Source organism: Canis lupus, chromosome 17 (assembly GCF_011100685.1).
Source record: "Canis lupus familiaris isolate Mischka breed German Shepherd chromosome 17, alternate assembly UU_Cfam_GSD_1.0, whole genome shotgun sequence".
NCBI classification, from domain to species: Eukaryota; Metazoa; Chordata; class Mammalia; order Carnivora; family Canidae; genus Canis; species Canis lupus.
Window position 1 is genome coordinate 52,314,476 of NC_049238.1, and position 17,512 is coordinate 52,331,987.

General features: G+C 50.5%; 1 protein-coding gene across 1 annotated transcript; it reads left to right on the forward strand.

The window, feature by feature from the left end:
• Positions 1-239: 239 nt before the first annotated feature.
• Positions 240-17,260, forward strand: LOC102154437. The gene is made up of 6 exons (XM_038562406.1): positions 240-289; positions 569-904; positions 1,625-1,942; positions 12,342-12,454; positions 14,888-14,979; positions 16,395-17,260. Exons 1-5 carry the CDS (start codon positions 240-242, stop codon positions 14,923-14,925), a joined length of 855 nt encoding a protein of 284 aa, XP_038418334.1. The 3' UTR covers positions 14,926-14,979; positions 16,395-17,260.
• Positions 17,261-17,512: the final 252 nt, after the last annotated feature.

Genomic DNA, 17,512 nt, shown 5'->3' on the forward strand with positions numbered 1-17,512 from the left:
GGCCACGTTAGGGACGCGGCCCGGCTCTCCCGCTGGTGGGGCGGGGACCTTCTCGGGTTACAGGTTTCACCGCGAGGCGCCCGGGGAGGCCGGGCGGAGGGCTGCCCCCCACACCCACCCCGGGTTTGCAGCGCCCCCCCGCCCCAGGGCCACCCTTGGCACCAGGACCCCAGCCGCCAGACTGCGGCCCAGGGGCGCGGCTCCCAATTCCAGTCCTCGGAGGTTTACGAACCGGCAAAATGGTACTAGTGGCCCTGGAAAGTAGTGTGAAGCCGCGAGCCCTGAACGGGTCTGGGGAGAGCTTGCAGCCTCAGTCGGCCCGCCCCGCCCCCACGCCCCTCTCCAGCCTGGGGCAATCCCCGGGGGCGGGTTGGGGGTGGTTGGGGGGCGCGGTTACACAACCGAGCTCCTGCGAACCGCTCCGATTTTCCTGCTGCCACGGCGTCTGCGGTTTGGGCAGGGAGGAGGGGCAAGGAGCGCGCCCCAGATGTTAGCTTCCCAGTTTCCCAACACGTCCCTCTGGTCAACCCCGCGCACCCCCCCCCGCCCCCCCTCCCCGGCCTGGGAGGCCTGGAGACTTAACCCTTTTCTGCCCTGGCCTCTGGCTTGGAATCCCAGAAGGCCGTCCGGGGGACGCACAGAGGGAAGCGGAGAAGCCCGGCTTTTGGACTCCTGCGTCTGGGACCGTGCTGAGCTCTGGGCCAGGCCCGGTCCCAGCCTCCGCCCCCGCTCCGCGGTCGGGAACAAGGCCGTGGCACGGGGCCGTGGACCTCAGGCAGGCCCAGCTCTCAGGGCGGGGAGGAGAAGGAACACATCTTTTCCCTAAAGGACATCCCGCCTCCCTAGGATGGGGCGGACCAGCCAGGCGCTGTGATCCTCCTGTCGCCTTCTCTTCTCTCCCCAGGCAAGAGCTGCCCTGACGTAGGTTGGCGAGGCAGGGAAAAGCAAGCCGGCGAAGCACCTCACAAAGGCGCTATTGTAGGCAGCCGGGGCGGGGGGCTCGCTCCCATTCAGCGCTCTCCTAATGTGGGGCTGGCAACGGTAATCACGGCCTGTCACCCACGGAGGGGGCTGCCCACGGAACATCTGGCTCCAGCGGGCGGTGCACCGGAGGGCTGTGGAGGAGGGAGGGAGCTCTCGCTGGAGGCCTGGAGAGAGGGCTCCTGGCCTGGGGGGGGGGGGGGGGGGGGGCAGGGCACCCTGGCCCAGTGTGCCCCCGGGGAGGATGGCCTCCTTGCGAGTGTGACACTCTCACAGCGGCATTGTGAGCTGCCACAGGCCGGGGCCGCGTCGGTGGAGGTATCCTGATGTGGTGTGCAACATCAGGAACGGTTTCGGGATGACCCTGACAAGGGAACAGCTCTGAGACCGTGGATATGGCATCCGTGTGAGGAGCGCAGGGTAGAAACCGGGTCCTCTGCCTCCATGTGGGTGTCCGTCTTTGTAGCATCTTTCTTTGCCTGAATTCTCAATGAGAAGGACAAAAACAGCCTTTTTTTTTTTTTTGCTTCCATTTTCTTTGGAAAAGTTCACTCAGACTTTTCTGAAAGGGCAGAAATCTCTGGGGCCTTGTCATTTATTACTCTTTGCTTTTTCTTCTTCTTCTTTGGCTCCCATTCAATAGCTTGGGCTATTTTGGAAGCGTTTTGGAAGGTGAGTGGAACTGTGTGGGCAGATCCAGTGAACTGTCCAAATTCATTAAACTAAATTATCTGCTGCTCAAGGAGAGAGCCTCAGCAGCTGAAGCCTATCATCAGAAACCAGCCTCACCGCCCCTTCTCCGACCCTCCATGGCCCATTACTTGGGAGAGACAGGCGGTGACTTCTGCTTTGGATTGAACAAAAGGCAGTGGGAAGCACAGGCCCCAGTGAGGGGGAAGGGGGCTAAAAGCCCAAAGAGAAGCTCCACGTCTGCCCCCAACACCTGGCCCTTCCTACAAAGGTAAGCCATGCAGGCTGCTGGGCACCACTGTCTGCCAGCTTCCTGGTCCAGATGTTGCCTTCCATCACAAGGCCCGATGAAGAGGGCTCTCCTTCCCCCTGCTTTGGCCTGCAGAGCCTCCTGACCTAACTCCTTGGCTTTCCACTTCATTGCTTTGTTCTCAGCATCTTCTCCACCCTCATGCTGGTCTTTGTGTCTCCCCACCAGAGGAACCAAAGTGTTGGCCTTACCATTTTCATCAAAGAGCCTGAGCCAATGTTGTCTGAGCCCTAGATGGTGGGAGGGAAGGGCAGGGGTGTAAGGATGAAGTTGTTGATTCAGCTGTCAGAGCTTCCTCTGGGCCCGGCTCAGGCTAAGCAGGAAGCAGAGCCCTTCCCACCCCCCACCCCCCACTCCTCCTCCTTCTCCTCCGCCTCCTCCTGGAGGCTCCGTTCTCTCCTCCTGCAGGAACCCCTTCCTTCCCTGAGGCTCCTAGGGTCCTCCCCAGTTCTCTGTTTAGATTAAAACGTGCTCACCTGGAGAGCTGTTGAGACTCTGGGTTTTTCTCCCAGTGTCCAGGGAGGTCCTCTTTAGGACCTGCTGTCCAGCCTGTCTGCTGCCTCAGCTGGCAGTGCAGGCTCCAGTGCAGGAGCTTTGCTGCCAGACGGCAGGGGTCTCTCCCACCCCCAGCCCCTATCAGCAGTTGCAGCCTCTCCTGGTTCCACACCCCCAGCAGCCTGGTCACCCCCTCCTTTGCTACCCCCGCCACCACCAGGGCTGATAAGCTCTCCTGTGTCTGCTCTTTAACTTCTGCTCTCACAATGCAGAGCTTAAAAGATTAAATCTTTATTTATGGATTTAATAACACCACAGAAGAATGATAAATGTAGAAGTCAATGTATTACTTTAAAGGGCAGACCTTTCAGCACTGTCTCTCCAGAACCTGGGTTCTGATGGTCCCTAGAGTTGGACACCTCTCCTGAGCCTCTGGCATGACCCCCGCCCCTCCCCGGGGGCCTGGCCCACAGCCCAAACTCCACCTTCTCTGAGAAAGGACCCCACATCCCCTGGCCTTGGCTGGCGGCCTGGCCTTGTGGTGCAAGAGAAACAAATCACATTCCCTCTCCTGGGGGTTTAGAATCACAGATTGGAGATGTTGGAGCTGAGAAAAGTGTTTGGAAGCATCTTTTGCCCTGCTACCTGTCCAGAGGCAGCAGGAGCTGGCCTGCAGAGGGGAAAAGATGAGGCTCGTGGACAGAGGCCGAGGCCCAGCAAGAGGGCCTAGGGCCACTGAGTGTGTATCCTCCCTCACCCCCTCCCTGTGCTCACCATGCACTTCTAGTCTGGGTTCTGCAAAATGCCTGATTCCTTAAAACAAGTACTCTCTTTTTTGTTTGCTTTTCTTTTTTTTTTCTCTAGTATGGGTTTCAATTTCTTATGACCTAAAGACAGCTCCTCATCTTCAGCTTACCTCCCCACCAAAAATATTGACCCTGTCCCCTGGACAGCTGGGCAGGGGACCTTGACCCTCTAGGATGTTCCTCCCTGCCATGACCCACACCAGGATAATGAGAGGACCTGTGTAGGCCTGTCATACCACTTCCTGTGTAGCCTTCGGGACGGTCGGGGGCGGCGGGGTGGTGGTGGGGAGGTCCCCTCTCCTGCTCTGTGCATTCTCAGTGTCCTGCTGCTTTCTCCAGCAGAGCCTGTGTTCTCTGTGGCAACCCTTCATATTAGAAAGAGCACAAACTCTAGAGCCTGGCAAGCTGGGAATCAGAGCACCTGGGATCAGAGTTTGGTCTGCCATTTCCCACTGTGATACCTTAAGCGAGTCACTCACTACCTTATCTATAAATAATAGTACCTGCCCAACAGGATTGTTGCCATGAAGATGAGAGCTGACCCATGGAAATTCGTGAGCAGTGTGGACAATCAATATGGGGCTCTGAAACCCCACCTCCTCTGGGAGGCTCTTCTGTCCATGTCTACACCCACCCAACAGAGTCAGGTGCCTTTACCCTGGGCCCCAGTTTATCCTGGGCACATCCCAGTTGCGGCCCACATCACTGTGTACTGTATCTTGTTCATCTTTGGGTCCCCAGGGCTTAACACAGAGCCTGGGTCACAGGTGGGACCTGTAAACCCTTGTCTTCTGATTCCCCCGTTAGGCAGTGAACCCTTGGAACTCTGGGCGTATCTATAACTCAGGACCTAACTCAGGAGGGGCACATCACCAGCAAGCGGTAAACATTCTCGAGGCATTTTTCAATGTGATTGGACAAGGACAAGCTGCAGATAAGCACAGAAAGCAGTCTCCTTCAACTGTGGAACATACTGGCCTTCCCACAGTGACAATCTCCAGCTCCAAGATCTAAAGGGAAAGTGGCAAACCAGCACATCTCTCCCCTGTGACCACAGGGGATGAAGGCAGAGGGAAGACCTTTCTTGTTCAGCATCCAGTTCCTGGCGAGGGTTCTGGAGCAGGTCAAGCTGCTCCCACCCTAGCCCTGCCCCCCTGCTGCTGGTGGCTTACTTCACCCCATTTCTTCACTCAGAGAATGTGGGCAGTAAGTGTACCCACTTCACAGATTACTGTGAGACCTGAATGGCATGATTCCTGCAAAGCAGTAAGCCCTGTGCCTGGCACACAGCAGGTGCTCGGGAAATGTCATTCATATTGTTAGTCATGTTATCATGACTGCAGAAGTCTTTTCAGAGGGTAATGTGCTCTCACATTTTCTCTCCTTCCATCTCTACAACAGTTCCATGCAATAAGCAGGTCTCAGGAGCCTGAGGGGTACAGAGATTGACACAGGCCTTATTGTCTAAGGCCACATAGCTAATAAGTACTGGGGCAGAACCTAGGTCTCGACTGAAGAGTGGAAAGGCTGTGTGACCTCAGGTTGAGTTCAAGCCCTTGCTCTGGCACTCCCTGGCCACATAAGCCCGAGTGCCTCAGTTCTCTGCGCTTCAGACAATATTACCTACCCCAGAGCTTGAGAGGCATGGATGTAGCCAGTGTACACAGAACAGCTAGCACAGCATCCAGAATAATAAAGGTGCTCAGTAAATGCTCATTCCCAGGGCCGATTCTTGCTGTCTTATCATGGGGAGTATGCTGGTGGCCGTCTCTGGTGTTATAAGCCATTTGTCTCAATCCGGTGGCTCTTTGGCTGCCTTCTCTTGTCATCGGTACATTGTCTATAGGAAGACACGCCACCTGTTGCCCACCATAGATCTTTGCATTATCAGTAACTGAGGGGTTGACAGATAGCCTGCACCTGCCATCAGAGAAGAAAATAGGATGTGTGAAGGCACCTCTTTTTCTCTGTGCCTGAACCACCTCTACCAGCAGTGATGCATGTGTTTGCGTTTTTGGCTTTTGGTCATCTTTCCTTTTTTTTTTTTTTTTTTTAACATAGTACTCCCAAGCTGCCTTTTTCCTTCTACCGTATTTTCTCTCAAAGATGTTTTAGCTGTTCATCCCAGCTGTCACTGGTAGACATCACTATTGACTTTTTGGACTCACCCTTGCTGTTGATCTTGACAGATCTTTCAACGTCGTTTTGGTTGCACTTGGTCTTGCAGATATTTATTACTGTCCAATTGCAGGTGATTTTTGTTTTGTAGCTGTTGAATGCTGTATTCCAGACTGGTAAATCCATGCAGTTGTCAGGCACATGGGCTGTTCTCCATCTATTCTGCTTGCCCTTTTGAAGGAAGTAAGACAGTGCAGAGACAGCACAGGATAGGGGGAGAGGAAGACCCTTCTAGTCGGTGTCATTGGTCCATGTGGCCAAGTATCGACTCTGCTCTGCATTGACTAGGCAACCTTGAGCCGGACACTGACCCCTCTGAGCCTGTTTATTCATTTGCAGAACATGATTATGACACCCAGATTACCATCTTATAGGGTTGTTAAGGTTCAAGCCCTAATGCACAAAGCTTTTAGTACCCCCAGGAGAGAATCTTAGGAATCTCTGAGTTTAGCGCCCTCATTTTACAGCTAAAGAAGCTGAGGTCGAGAGAGCCTTTTCAAGGTGAGGACCTTATCCATCTTTCTATCCCTGGATCCAGAGTCAGGTGCATACTGGGTATCCAATAAATATTCTGTAAATGAGTTGAGTGGCCAGCTCACAGTGACATACCTATGATTGAATCCCTCTTAATGACTCAGAGTTATCGTCAACATCAATTCCTACACTGTGCTGCTATGCCACGATGCCTTCAAAACCATTAGGCTGAATAGAATGTGGCTACTATGCTTTTCCACTTAATGTTTCCTCTCTTATCTCTCTCCCTCCTGCCTGCCAGCTCTCCCTGTGCCACTGGGTCTACTCGGAGGAATCTGTGTCACTTTCTAATTGGCTGACCCCTCTAGGCTAGGACAGAGCAAGAGTGCAGGGCCTTAAAAGAAAGTTGACACATGCACAGGTCACCATTATGAGAGTCACAGAGTGTGATGGAATCTTCCACAGACCAGAAGCAGGGCCTCTTTGAAGCTGGAAGTGGCCTGAAGTCGTCTGGTCTCACCTCCTCACGTCATACAAGCATTTTCTAACTCGCTGTGCCCTTTCTACACATGGCATGATTATTCAGTGAAGCGGGAGCATGACAGTGGCTGTAGTAGCTAAGGAATGCACCAGTTTCTGCCCCCTGGAATCATCGCTGCCCAACGACCTGGATTCTTTTTTTTTTTTTTTCAACCTGAATTCTTAAATACTTTTTCCTCCCAGCCCAGGGGAGGGAGACACACAGAGATGTGGATTTCTCCTCTCATTTCTGATTATGACCTGGTAAATTCCCTTCTCTTCTCCTTCTCTGTGCTTGCCAGCCCTCCTTAGTCCAGACTGAGGACAAATAACTTTTACTGTCATAAGCTAGTCAATGTATAAACTAGGAATAGTGGCATAATAATAATAATTCAGTAGGTAAAGGGAGACACAGGGGAAATGTTAGATATATCACATTTTAAGTTGAGATAGGAGTAATCTCATTTCTATCAGACTTCAGTATTCAGTGGAAAGCCTGTAAACTGAAGATAGGTTATCAGCCATAAATTGGGCTTTATGTTCTGTGGGTTTTTAAGGAGGGCAAGTCAAGCAGCTCAACACTGGTGCTGGTTCACATCTGGAAAGCACCAGCTGGCTCCTCCTCGCCGTGGGCAGTGCCATGGAAGAGCACAGAGCAGACACTGAGGCCTGCGTTGTGGGCAATGGAATACCTCCCTCCCAGGAGTAGTGTGATGACTAAAGGAGAGCATGTATGTGAAAGGGCTTTGTCCATCACCACGCACACAAGTGCCAGCTGCTCACAGTATCTGCTTCAAAATTAGCATAGACGTCTCATGTCTGCGCTGGGTTTCGGGGAGCCAAGGAACAGGACCAGCTGGCAAGAAGGAGCGAAGGGAAGCTGGACAGATGAGAAGTCGTAATTAAGGGAGTCGATCACTGGGAGCAAAAGGAGGTTGTAGATATCCCAGACTCAAAAAGGGGCTCTGAAATCTCTCTCACCTGGACCCTGTGTGGGATCGATCCACTGTAAGTGGTCATCAGCGGGCTGCATGGATTCCGCAAACACGGGAGAACAGAGTGAGGCCCAAAGCCAAGGTCGTGGAGCAGGAAGGAAATTGGGGCTGGACACATGTCCAAGGCAGGAAGGCCACTGAGAGATGCTGAAGTCTGAACAGAGCCCCAGTGAGAGGACAGTGTCCGTGGGAACACTTCAATGTCAAAGCCAGCCAGGACTGACAATTGATTAATTAACAATGTAATGAATATTGATGAAGTATTTACTATGTGCTACATGCTTATTCACAATATTGAATAAGACAGACACAGGCCTGTCCTGAGCCAAAGGCAGATGCTCAACCACTGAGCCCCCAGGCACCCAAGGAATGTCCTCGTGCTCCAGCTTGAGGGGTGTTTGCAGAAAATAGAAAGATGAAAAGGCAGGAAGGCACAGAGAGAGAAAGGAAAGTCTTTACTGTCCAGGAGCTGTCCTTCCTCCCAAGGCTGTTCTCCATGAGCTTGAGCTTGAGAGGCAAGTGCTTCCCACACAGGTTTTTTCACAGGTGTAAGCTCTCCAGAAGCACCTGCTTCTCTCCTGAATGTAGAAGTGTGCCAAAGGTCAGTAGCCAGAGGGCCGGAGCCCAGCAGCAATCTTTTGTTTTGCACACAGTTTTTTCTGTGCATCTCCTGGTAACAGGGACTTCGTTGCCAGCCTCGTGTGCCCTGGAGCACATGAGATTCACTGTGTGCAGCCTCAAATTCACATTGCCTTGGACGGCAGTGTCCGCGGGGCACTTACCTCTGGGCTGGGCCACCACACAGAAATAACAAACAGCAGCACTGTTTACTGAGCCCTGTGCACCTGCCAGGCATGGCATCAACGTGGTGGTCTCACTTCACCCTCAAAATAACCAATCCTACTAACAAATATTTATGAGCCAAGCTTCATGCTGGTGGTCAAGAAGGACACGGTGATGAATTTGGTGCCTCAGGAGCTGACAATTCAGGTGGGATGGGGGAACTGGGAAGTGTTGCCGATAGGATGACAAACAGGCACACATTTCCCTCTGTTCCCTAAGACTTCCTGAATGGCTGAAGAGTAGTACCTTAAGAGAGGGTCCTTCCTAAGATCTCCAAGGAGGATGAGGTCATAGTCCAATGAGGGAGATTTGAAGAGATTTTGTAAAAGGGTGATATCTTGAGGGAGGCCCCAGAGGGAGATCCCGACCTCGATAGAATGTGTTCTGGGATGAAGAGCTAGCACGAGCAAAGGTGGGGAGGTGCTTCTGCACAGGCACGGCCAGAAAATAGCCACTGGGTTAGCTCTTTGAGAATAAAATTGCCTCTAACTGCACCATAGGTTTAGAGCAAAAAGACTTAAAGGATTTGGGTTGATATCAGGTTTATGTAAGTAGATACTATGAAGTGTGGCTGCTCCAAAAGATGATCCTTCCGAGACTGAGTAAGTAGAAGCCCAGCATAGTGTGAAGGAGGGAAACAATCCTGTGTCGCTGGGCTATGGTTAGGCTGGAGAAGCAATGTTCTTTTCCGTCCTGGGGAGGAGGACAGTTAGAGCTGCTGTTACTTATTAGGGACTGCTGTGGGCAGGGCTCCTGGGACATGTTTGTGTGCATTCTTTTGATTTTGATTATTTTTTATTTTGATTATTTTTTAAAGATTTATTTACTTATTTCAGAGAGAGAGAGAGAGAGCAGGAGGGGCAGAGGGAAAGGGAGAGAGAGAATCCTAAGCAGACTCCACGCTAAACGTGGAGCCCAAAGCAGGGTTCAGTCTCACTACCCTGAGATCAGAGCCTGAGTCAAAATCAAGAATTAGATGCTTAGCCGACTGCACCACACAGGCATCCGAGCAAGCATTCATTTTAATCCTGAAAACTAGATATTATTATCTCCACTTTACAAGTAAGAAAACTGAGCCTCCAGCAGGTCATCACGGGCTAAGTTCCCTGGGCAATGGAATAGCTGACACCCACTGAGAAGACCTATGGGAACTAAGGACCCTGCCTTTAAACGTCTGAAAGATCACCAAAAGGAAAAGGGATAATACTTGTTTAATCTGGCCCCAAAGTGTAGAAACAAGCTCTCAGTACAAGTTAGTTGCACAGAAAGAGGGAGTTCCACTTAACAAAAGGAAGAGTAGTCAGCCCTGTGCCAGAATGTTTTGTGTTGTCTTTGGTGATACTGAGCTCTGGATGAATGTTGGGTGGTGCTTTAGAGAGGATGCAGGTATTCGAAAGTTGGAACTAGATGCCCCTTACAGTATTTTCCAACATTCAAACTTTGTTCCATTTTCCAGCAAGTTAAAAAAAAGGAGGAACAGTCAAGAGAGAAGAGGTTCAAAGAACTGGGGTTGGCTGGCCACAGGGCAAACCTCACATGGTACATTTTAACAAATGAAAACTGGGGCCCAGCCCTCCCCCACCCCTGATTTGGCCTCTGGTGAAGTCTCCTGGAGAAGGTAGGTAGAAGAAGAAAAAAATTAGTGAGTGCATTTCTGCCTAAGCAACCCCGCATCCATTTTTCACAAGCTCTGGCTCAGGCAGGTGTCTGGCTGTGGTTTGAGTCTGATTTGTTTGCATTTCTGCAGCAGGTGGCCACTGTGATAGGCTGCAAAGGAAGAGGTTTGCTTTGCACATGATTTAATGCAAGGGTTAGTTAATGAGTTTGCTCCCCCTCAGACGAAGGGAATGAACACACTTCCTGCATCCTTGCCCTCACCTGGTCATGAGCGAAGATGCTGCCTTGCGAGTTCATGTGATCACAACCCACAGGTGATTTACTGTAACTCCTGATACTAAAACCCTCTGAGTGAGACATGTGGAATGAATGATGCTCTGTAGTGGATTTGTTAATGAATGTCCTCTCTGCTCCCCAAAAATAAGGGACTGGCAAAAAAAAAAAAAAAAGGGGTCTTAGACCAGGGAAAGACCATAATACTCTGCAAATCAGAGTCCTTGATGATTCTGAAGAGAAAATAGGCAGAAATTGCTTTTCCAAAAAACAACAACAAAAAACTGTTCTCGGAGGGACTGTCATTAATTTCAGGGTAGAAAATGGGTTGACATCTTTCCAGTATCCTTAAAATAGAAGAAATAAGCAGTCACCTTAAGGGGAGAAAAGAAAAAAAGGGAGGTTATGATCCAGGGTTTAAATAATCTTGGCTGGCTTCTGATTTGCATACATACGATAAAGTATGCCACTGTTCCAGAGGTTGATTGCTGGGAAAGTGGACTCATGAAGAATGAAAATCTATTGGGCAACAGGTGAGGGAGTAGTGGGACGTCCAGCCAACTCCTCCAGACATGGTGCAGGTCTGCAAGCTCTGACCTACTGCATCAGGTGTCCTGCTCCAGGCCCATGACCAGGGCTGGCTTCCTGAATGTATGACCTCTGCAGAGGCACAGGGCTCTCCTTTTAGGAGGGCCCCACACTCTTGGTGTAATGCTCTGCTGTTGCTGTCTGTCGAAAATCTTAATTGTTTTTTAAAGATCTTATTTATTTGAGAGATGTGCAAGAGAGCATTAGGTTGGGAGAATGGGTGGGGGTAGAGGGAGAGGGAAAAGCAGAGTCCCTGCTGAGCAGGGAGCCTGACATGGGACCTTGATCCCTCAGGATCACGACCTGAGCCAAAGACAGACACTTAGTAGACTGAGCCACCCAGGTGCCCCACGAAAATCTTAATTTTTGAAGAAGCTCCTTGCTTTCATTTTGCACTTGGCCCTGCCAATTATTTAGCTGGCCCTGCCAATGATTCTTTCATTGATCAATGACCTGCCCTATGTTCATCTGCCCTTTCCACCTCTGGCTTTTCTCAGGAGGCAAAGCAATAAGAAGTTTGTAAGTGTGAGTATTGGATAAAGTATGTGGCTGTCTTTTAGAAAGGTGGACAATTTATTGTTTTTGTATGCTAAGAAATTATGTGTGTTAATTGTAGAAAATCTAAAAGGTGCAAAGAAGGGGAAAAAATCATCCATATATCCACCACACACATTTCCATATCTTTTGCGGGGGGAATACTTTTTTTGGTTTTGTTCTCTCTTTAGATCATTGGAGAAATAATGTTTTGGAAGATGCTTTTAAAAAATTCTCCACATAGCATGAACTTTTCCCCATACTTTTTTTTTTCTAAGATTTTATGGTGTTCTAATGTCCAGAAATACCATGTGTTCAAATCTCTTCTGTTGGGTCATTTGTATTTATTACAAACAAGACTTCAAAGAGAACACTTAATAGATTTAAGACAAAATGAAACAGACTGTTTTCCTGGGGTAGATTCTTAGAAGTCAGACTTAGTAAGGCCTTTGGCACACATCACCAGACTCTCTCTGGGAAATGGTTGCAGTGTATGGGCTGGGGAGGAGGAAAGGAGGCCCGGTGAGGGGTAGAAGAAATAATAGAACAAGGGAGGGAGCCCTGTGTGGGTTCTTAGGCTCCGTGGGTCAACAGTCGAGTTTTTTTTCTCTCATTTTTTTTCTTTCTTTTCCTTTCCTCCCCCCACCCAATTTTTATTTAAATTCCAGTTACTTAACATGCAGCTGAGTTTCTTTTTAGGTTCTGATTGCAGCCCATTGCAATGACTTAGAGCAGAGCTAGTTGGGCCACTAGACTAGAGCTCCTCGTCCAGTTTCTGCTTCCACAGGCACTGCCCCAGGGGTCTGACAACCCCAGGGAGGGGAGCTCCGCCCGAGCTGCTTCCTCCCCGCCCCTTGCTGTAAGACAAGGGCACTGTGTGCACCAACATTTTAGGGTGGGAGGCTTGGCTGAATGTCTGTACTCTTTCCAAAGTCTCTCGGGAGGTGGAGAATAGCATTCCAAGCTTGATCGCCTCTACAAAGGGTCTTCAGTGAAAAAACAGAGCTTCAGTGAGGCTGTTGCCCGTGCCCTCTGCAGCGTCATCCGGAACGCAGAGGATCTCCGTGTGTGTTCACAGACCGCGTCTGCCCGTGGCTGTCCTGAGCATGATCTAAGTAGACTTCTGTTTAGGTGTTTGGGAGGACGACAGGGTGAGCGGTTGGTGTGTTTACTACTGGGGCCGAGGCCTGAGTGGGGGTGGGGGCGGGGGCGGCTGCCACGTGCTGCTGGTGGGGAGGGAGCCCTGGAGATCTCTTTGAAATGCAAGTTGGGAAATCTCCAGATGTTTCCACTTCTGAGTCTGGCCAGTGTGGCTCTCAGAATCCTCCTAGGGGAGAGGGGAGGTGAAGAGGGTGCTCTGGGCAGCATGGGGTTGAAATGGCATTTAGAGAGCAGCTGTGCAGTGAACCCCAAGGATCCTCAGAATCTGTGGGGTCCCTGGTGGAATGGAGGGGGCACAGGGGTCCTTCTTTCCCTTTAATAGCCGTGGTTCTTCTCTGCTGGGGAGACCCTCTCTTGCCTCTGCGATTTTTCCATCTGCTGGAGACGTAAAATTCCTCACTTACATCGTTTTCTCTGCACTTCTTTCTGCCTCAGCCCACAGTCCATTTCCCCTCAGTCTTGTGCAAGGCCCTGCTGGCTCCACACTGTGGTGGGAGGTTGCTCACACCCACAGGCTGGACCCGCACTAGGCTGGAGTCACCAGGGGCAAACCAGCAAACCGCTGGCCTTCTGGCGCCCCCCTCCCTGGTACCCGCCCCCCTCCCCCCGTGGGAAGAACAAAAGGCCCTGTCTCTGCAGACCACCACAAAGAATGTCCCCAGACAGGAAACCACACTGTTGGCCATGAAAGTGGCCTCTGCCTTCCTCAGCCTTTGGCTGGGCCCCACATCCACTTAGTAAACAAACGCTCCTCAGACCAGGGACTGTGGACACTCTTAGCTTCTGCACAGTCTCCAAGAATTGCTTCAGTTTGACTCCTCAACATGATAAACTTTACACAAGTTTTTATTCCACTTATAAAAATAAAATTTATTCTGAGTCACTGTTTTAGCATGTGTGTTTTCGGTGATCCTACGAGAAATTCTCCCCTTTCAAGGGGACTGGACCTCTAACAGTGTGAGAAAGCACTGTGACTTTAATGATGACCGCTGCCTCTGTTAAGCCCTTAATCAATGACAACCCTCCAACCAACTGGCTCATTCAACTCCTCCAACAGTGCTCTGAAATAGGCATCACCATCACCACCACCCCCATTTCCCAAAAAAGGGGAAAAAAGCTTAACAGACAGGCCAGGAGGCCAAAAGTTCCATCGCGAAGCCCACGCACTCTTAATTTGCTTAAAATCTCCCCACAAGCGATATTGTTCTAGGTGGTGTGGGGATGAGGCTGAAGTGTGGTTACAAAAGCTGATTCCCATGACCCCGGCCAGTTCGTAACCCATGAAGGGTTATAACACACGTACACACATAATTAATAAAGGCCGCACAGTGCTTTTTGCTCCTCGCAAAATCAAATCCAAGGAGGTGCTTAAGAGCAGGGGAAAGATGAGATCTAGCTTAATGGGTTGGGTTTGAAGGGCACAGGAAAGAGATCATTTGTTGTTAAGCTAAAATTGAAATGAGCTGTTGCTGTGTGCGAGTAATTGGGCCAAATGCTGAAGATACAGAGATGAAAGGGACATGTCCGACCTCCAGAGCCTCTCCAGGGTAGCGGGATGGAGGGGTGGACCGTGAAAAGACAGTGGGGAAAAGCGCTAGAGTGAAGATGAGCACAAGATGGTACTTCCAGGGGACCATGGGCGCTCTCCTCCCCCTGCCAGGTGTTCGGGGAAGTGCTGGAGCAGCCAGAGGAGTGGAAAGCAAAGAGAATAAATCTGGAGAGAGCAGCTGGATCAGAGGGTCAGAGGCAGCAGCCCACACAGGGGATGAAGTAGAATCTGTTCGTGTTATTGCAGGCAGGGGGTGCTCCTTGGATAATGACTGTAGAAAGATGGGAGGGTCTAAGCTCAAATCACTCAATTTTTAAAGCCTCACCAAGGAAACTGGCATTTTCTGTCCACAATGGAGACCTAGTGAAGGTGTTAAGAATGGGAATGATGTGTTGTGGAAAGCTGACAGGTAGGGCAGGCAGGGTGGAGGCTGGAGTCAGGGAGGCCACGTAGGAGGCTTTGGGGGAGTCTCAGTTAAAGCTGCTCACTGTACTCAGAGTACTAAGACCAAACCCATTACAATGACCCACAAACCAGGCCCTGACAGGTTGATCCCTTATTTCTGTGACCTCATCTCCCACATGGGCTTTCCTGGTCCAGCCACATTGACCTGCTAGCTGCTTCTTAAACATGCCTGGCGCACGGACCTCAGGGCCTTTGCACCTCTCTTTCTTTTCTCTGGAGTGGTTTTCCTCCAGATGTTCACATGGTTCACTCCCTTACCTCTTTCAAGCCTTTGCTTAAAATTTTATTTTCCAGGAAACCTTGTGAGTCATTTTATTTGAAATAGTCCTTCTACCCTCCACTCCTCTGATTTATCTTTTCCATCCACCATACTGTATCTTTTGCTTATCTATTTTCTGTCTCCTTCCAGTAGAATGGAAGTTCTTTGAGGGCAAGGAAATTCCTTGAGAGCAACATTGCTCACCGCTGTCCCTGAAGTATCTCCTCAGTGCCCGGCACATGGTAAGTATCAGTAGATATTGGCTAAATGAGTGAATTATGGAACTTATGGATGAAAGAAAAAACTCATGAAGCTAAGGGCAATAGCAGTGGGGTTGAGAAAAGGGAGAGATGGAGAGAAATCTAGGAGTTTCTCAGAGGACCTGGAATTGCTGGGTATGGGGTAAGGGGACAGAGAAGGATCAAGTACGATTCTCAGGACATGTCTGGCTCCAGCACTGGGTCAGTGGTGGGCTAGGACAGTGGTTTTAAACTATGTCTGGTGGACTCCTGGGGGATTCCTGGAGCCACTTCCGAGGCCAGAGAAGGGAGGAAGGGAAGAGCTCCAACCAGAGAAAATCAGTGTTTCTCTATTTGTTATTGGTTTCCTTGTTTTTGGTTTGTGTGAGATAATAGAAAAATCCAGATATTGGGCTTTGACCCCAGTTCCTGATACAGGGCTCCTGAACCCTTATAAATTCCTAAATGATAAGAACACTAGATGCATCTTTTGTCTTAAGGAGGTAATTCTGGGTAACCTCTTGGGTAGCTCCAGGATGGGGGGGGTGGTCCCCAGAAAGACTAAGTCATGATTAGAAGGTTGGCATTTTCAGCCTCAACCCCCATTTTTTAGAGAGAGGAGAGGCGCTAGAAATGGAGTTAATAATTGATCATGTCTATGTAAGGAAGTCTTCATAAAATACCAGTAGCGTGGGCTTCTGTCAGAAAGCTTCCAGGTTGGTGAACACATTGATGTACCAAGAGGGTAATGCACCCCAACTCCATGAGGACGGAAGGCTGATGGCACTCCTGTGCCATCCTCCCAGACCTTGCCTATGCAACTCTTCCATGTGAATGCCCATCTGTATCCTTATCATATCCTTTTATATGACACCTGTAAACAGTAACTGCTTTCCTGAATTAAATTAAACCCAGGGAGGGGTTTAATTAAACTGGAGGAGGTGGTCATAGAAGCCTCTGATTTGTAGCTGATTTGTCAGAAGCACTGGTGACAACCTGGCATCTGGAGTGGGGTCAGGCACTCTTGTGGGACTGAGCCCTAACCTACGGGATGGGATGCTATCCCCAGGTAGATAACATCAGAACTGAGTTGAATTGGAGGCCATCCCACTGGTGTCACAAAGAATTGCTTGGTTGGGGAATGCTCCCCCCCACACCATCTGTTGTCAGAAGTGCTCAGAGCGTCCTAATCCTGTGAGAATAAAGAGATATCTAAGAGGGAAGGCTGGGAGGTTTCTTCCCAGTTAGTTTGGTTTAACTTTTACAACACTGAGATTGGAAATTATAATAGGTTACAGTTATTGAGTTATTATATTCTGGATATTAGGCCAGATAAACGTTACAAACTGGATTATCACATGTCTTCTTCATGACAACTCACTGAGGGTGACACTAGTCTTATCATCCTCTTTCCACAGACAGGAAACTGAGGCAGAAGAGAGATGAACTGATTTGCCTAAGGTCACACAGCTGGTAAGTGAAGGGCAATGTGGATCCCCGACTACAAAGAGAAAAAAAGGCAGCGCGTAGACCGATGGAGGACAAGGTGGTTTTGTTTTTATTTATTTTTATTCAGGAGAGACACACAGAGAGGCAGAGAGAGAAGCAGGGTCCCTGCAGGGATCCCGATGTGGGACTCCATCTCAGGACTCCGGGGTCACGCCCTGAGCCCAAGGCAGACGCCCAACCGCTGAGCCCCCCAGGTGCGCCAATGAGGACGAAGCCTTGCCTTATTACCTGCTAAAGCTGTCACACCGGGAGCAAACCGCGGTCCTTCGCCAAGGCGCCCGCCGCAGGAGGCCTGAGCACCCAGAGCCAGACGCGCGGCCCGGGGCGGCGGGGAGGGCGGGGCCGGCCAGGGCTCCAGCAGCCCCTCCGCCAATCAGGGCTGGGGGGCGGGGCCAGGCGGGAGGGCGGCTCGGTGGTCCCTCTGCAGGTGAGGACCGCAGCTCCGCCCGGGGGTGCGCCAGGTGCGTCCCAGATGGCAGCGAGGCGCCCGGTGAGGGCGTCGACCACAGGCGCGCAGAGAGCCCGGCCTGCACCCCTGCACCCCGTGAGAACACGCCGCTGGGAGGGCCACACGACCCGCTTTTGAAGCTCTGACACAGAGGGCCTGGCCAGGGTCAAGAAGGCAGGCTCATCGAGAAGAAACCAGTCTGTTGGAGACTGCGAGGAGCCCACACCCCATCTGAAGGGCAGCGGCTGTCCTGATCTAGCCAGTTCTTGCCCCCAGGGAATGTGGGCTCAGGGTTGCCTCATTTCCCAATAATAATTAAAAAAAAAAAAAGCATCAACAACTAGAAATCAGTATTTTTGTGTAAAATCCTCTGACCTTTAAATGTTGCCAAAAGCCCCCAAACACTGTGCCGTCCAAACCAATAACCTCAGAGGGCCACATCTGGCCTGCAGGCCCTGATTTGTGTCCTCTGACAAGGATTCTTAACTTCTCTGGGTCTTGAGAATCCGATGAAAACTGTAGTCTTTTCCTCAGGGGGAAAAATATGCCTGAACAAACACCAAATACCGTGGATATCCT

What these genes read in the sequence shown, in the direction of transcription:
- LOC102154437 (XM_038562406.1), top strand. Translation starts at nt 240, where the DNA reads ATGGTACTAGTGGCCCTGGAAAGTAGTGTGAAGCCGCGAGCCCTGAAC. An exon ending in AAGCCGCGAGCCCTGAACGG is followed by an intron (nt 290 to 568) that starts GTCTGGGGAGAG and finishes CCGGCCTGGGAG; the next exon opens with GCCTGGAGACTTAACCCTTT. An exon ending in GCCTTCTCTTCTCTCCCCAG is followed by an intron (nt 905 to 1,624) that starts GCAAGAGCTGCC and finishes CCCATTCAATAG; the next exon opens with CTTGGGCTATTTTGGAAGCG.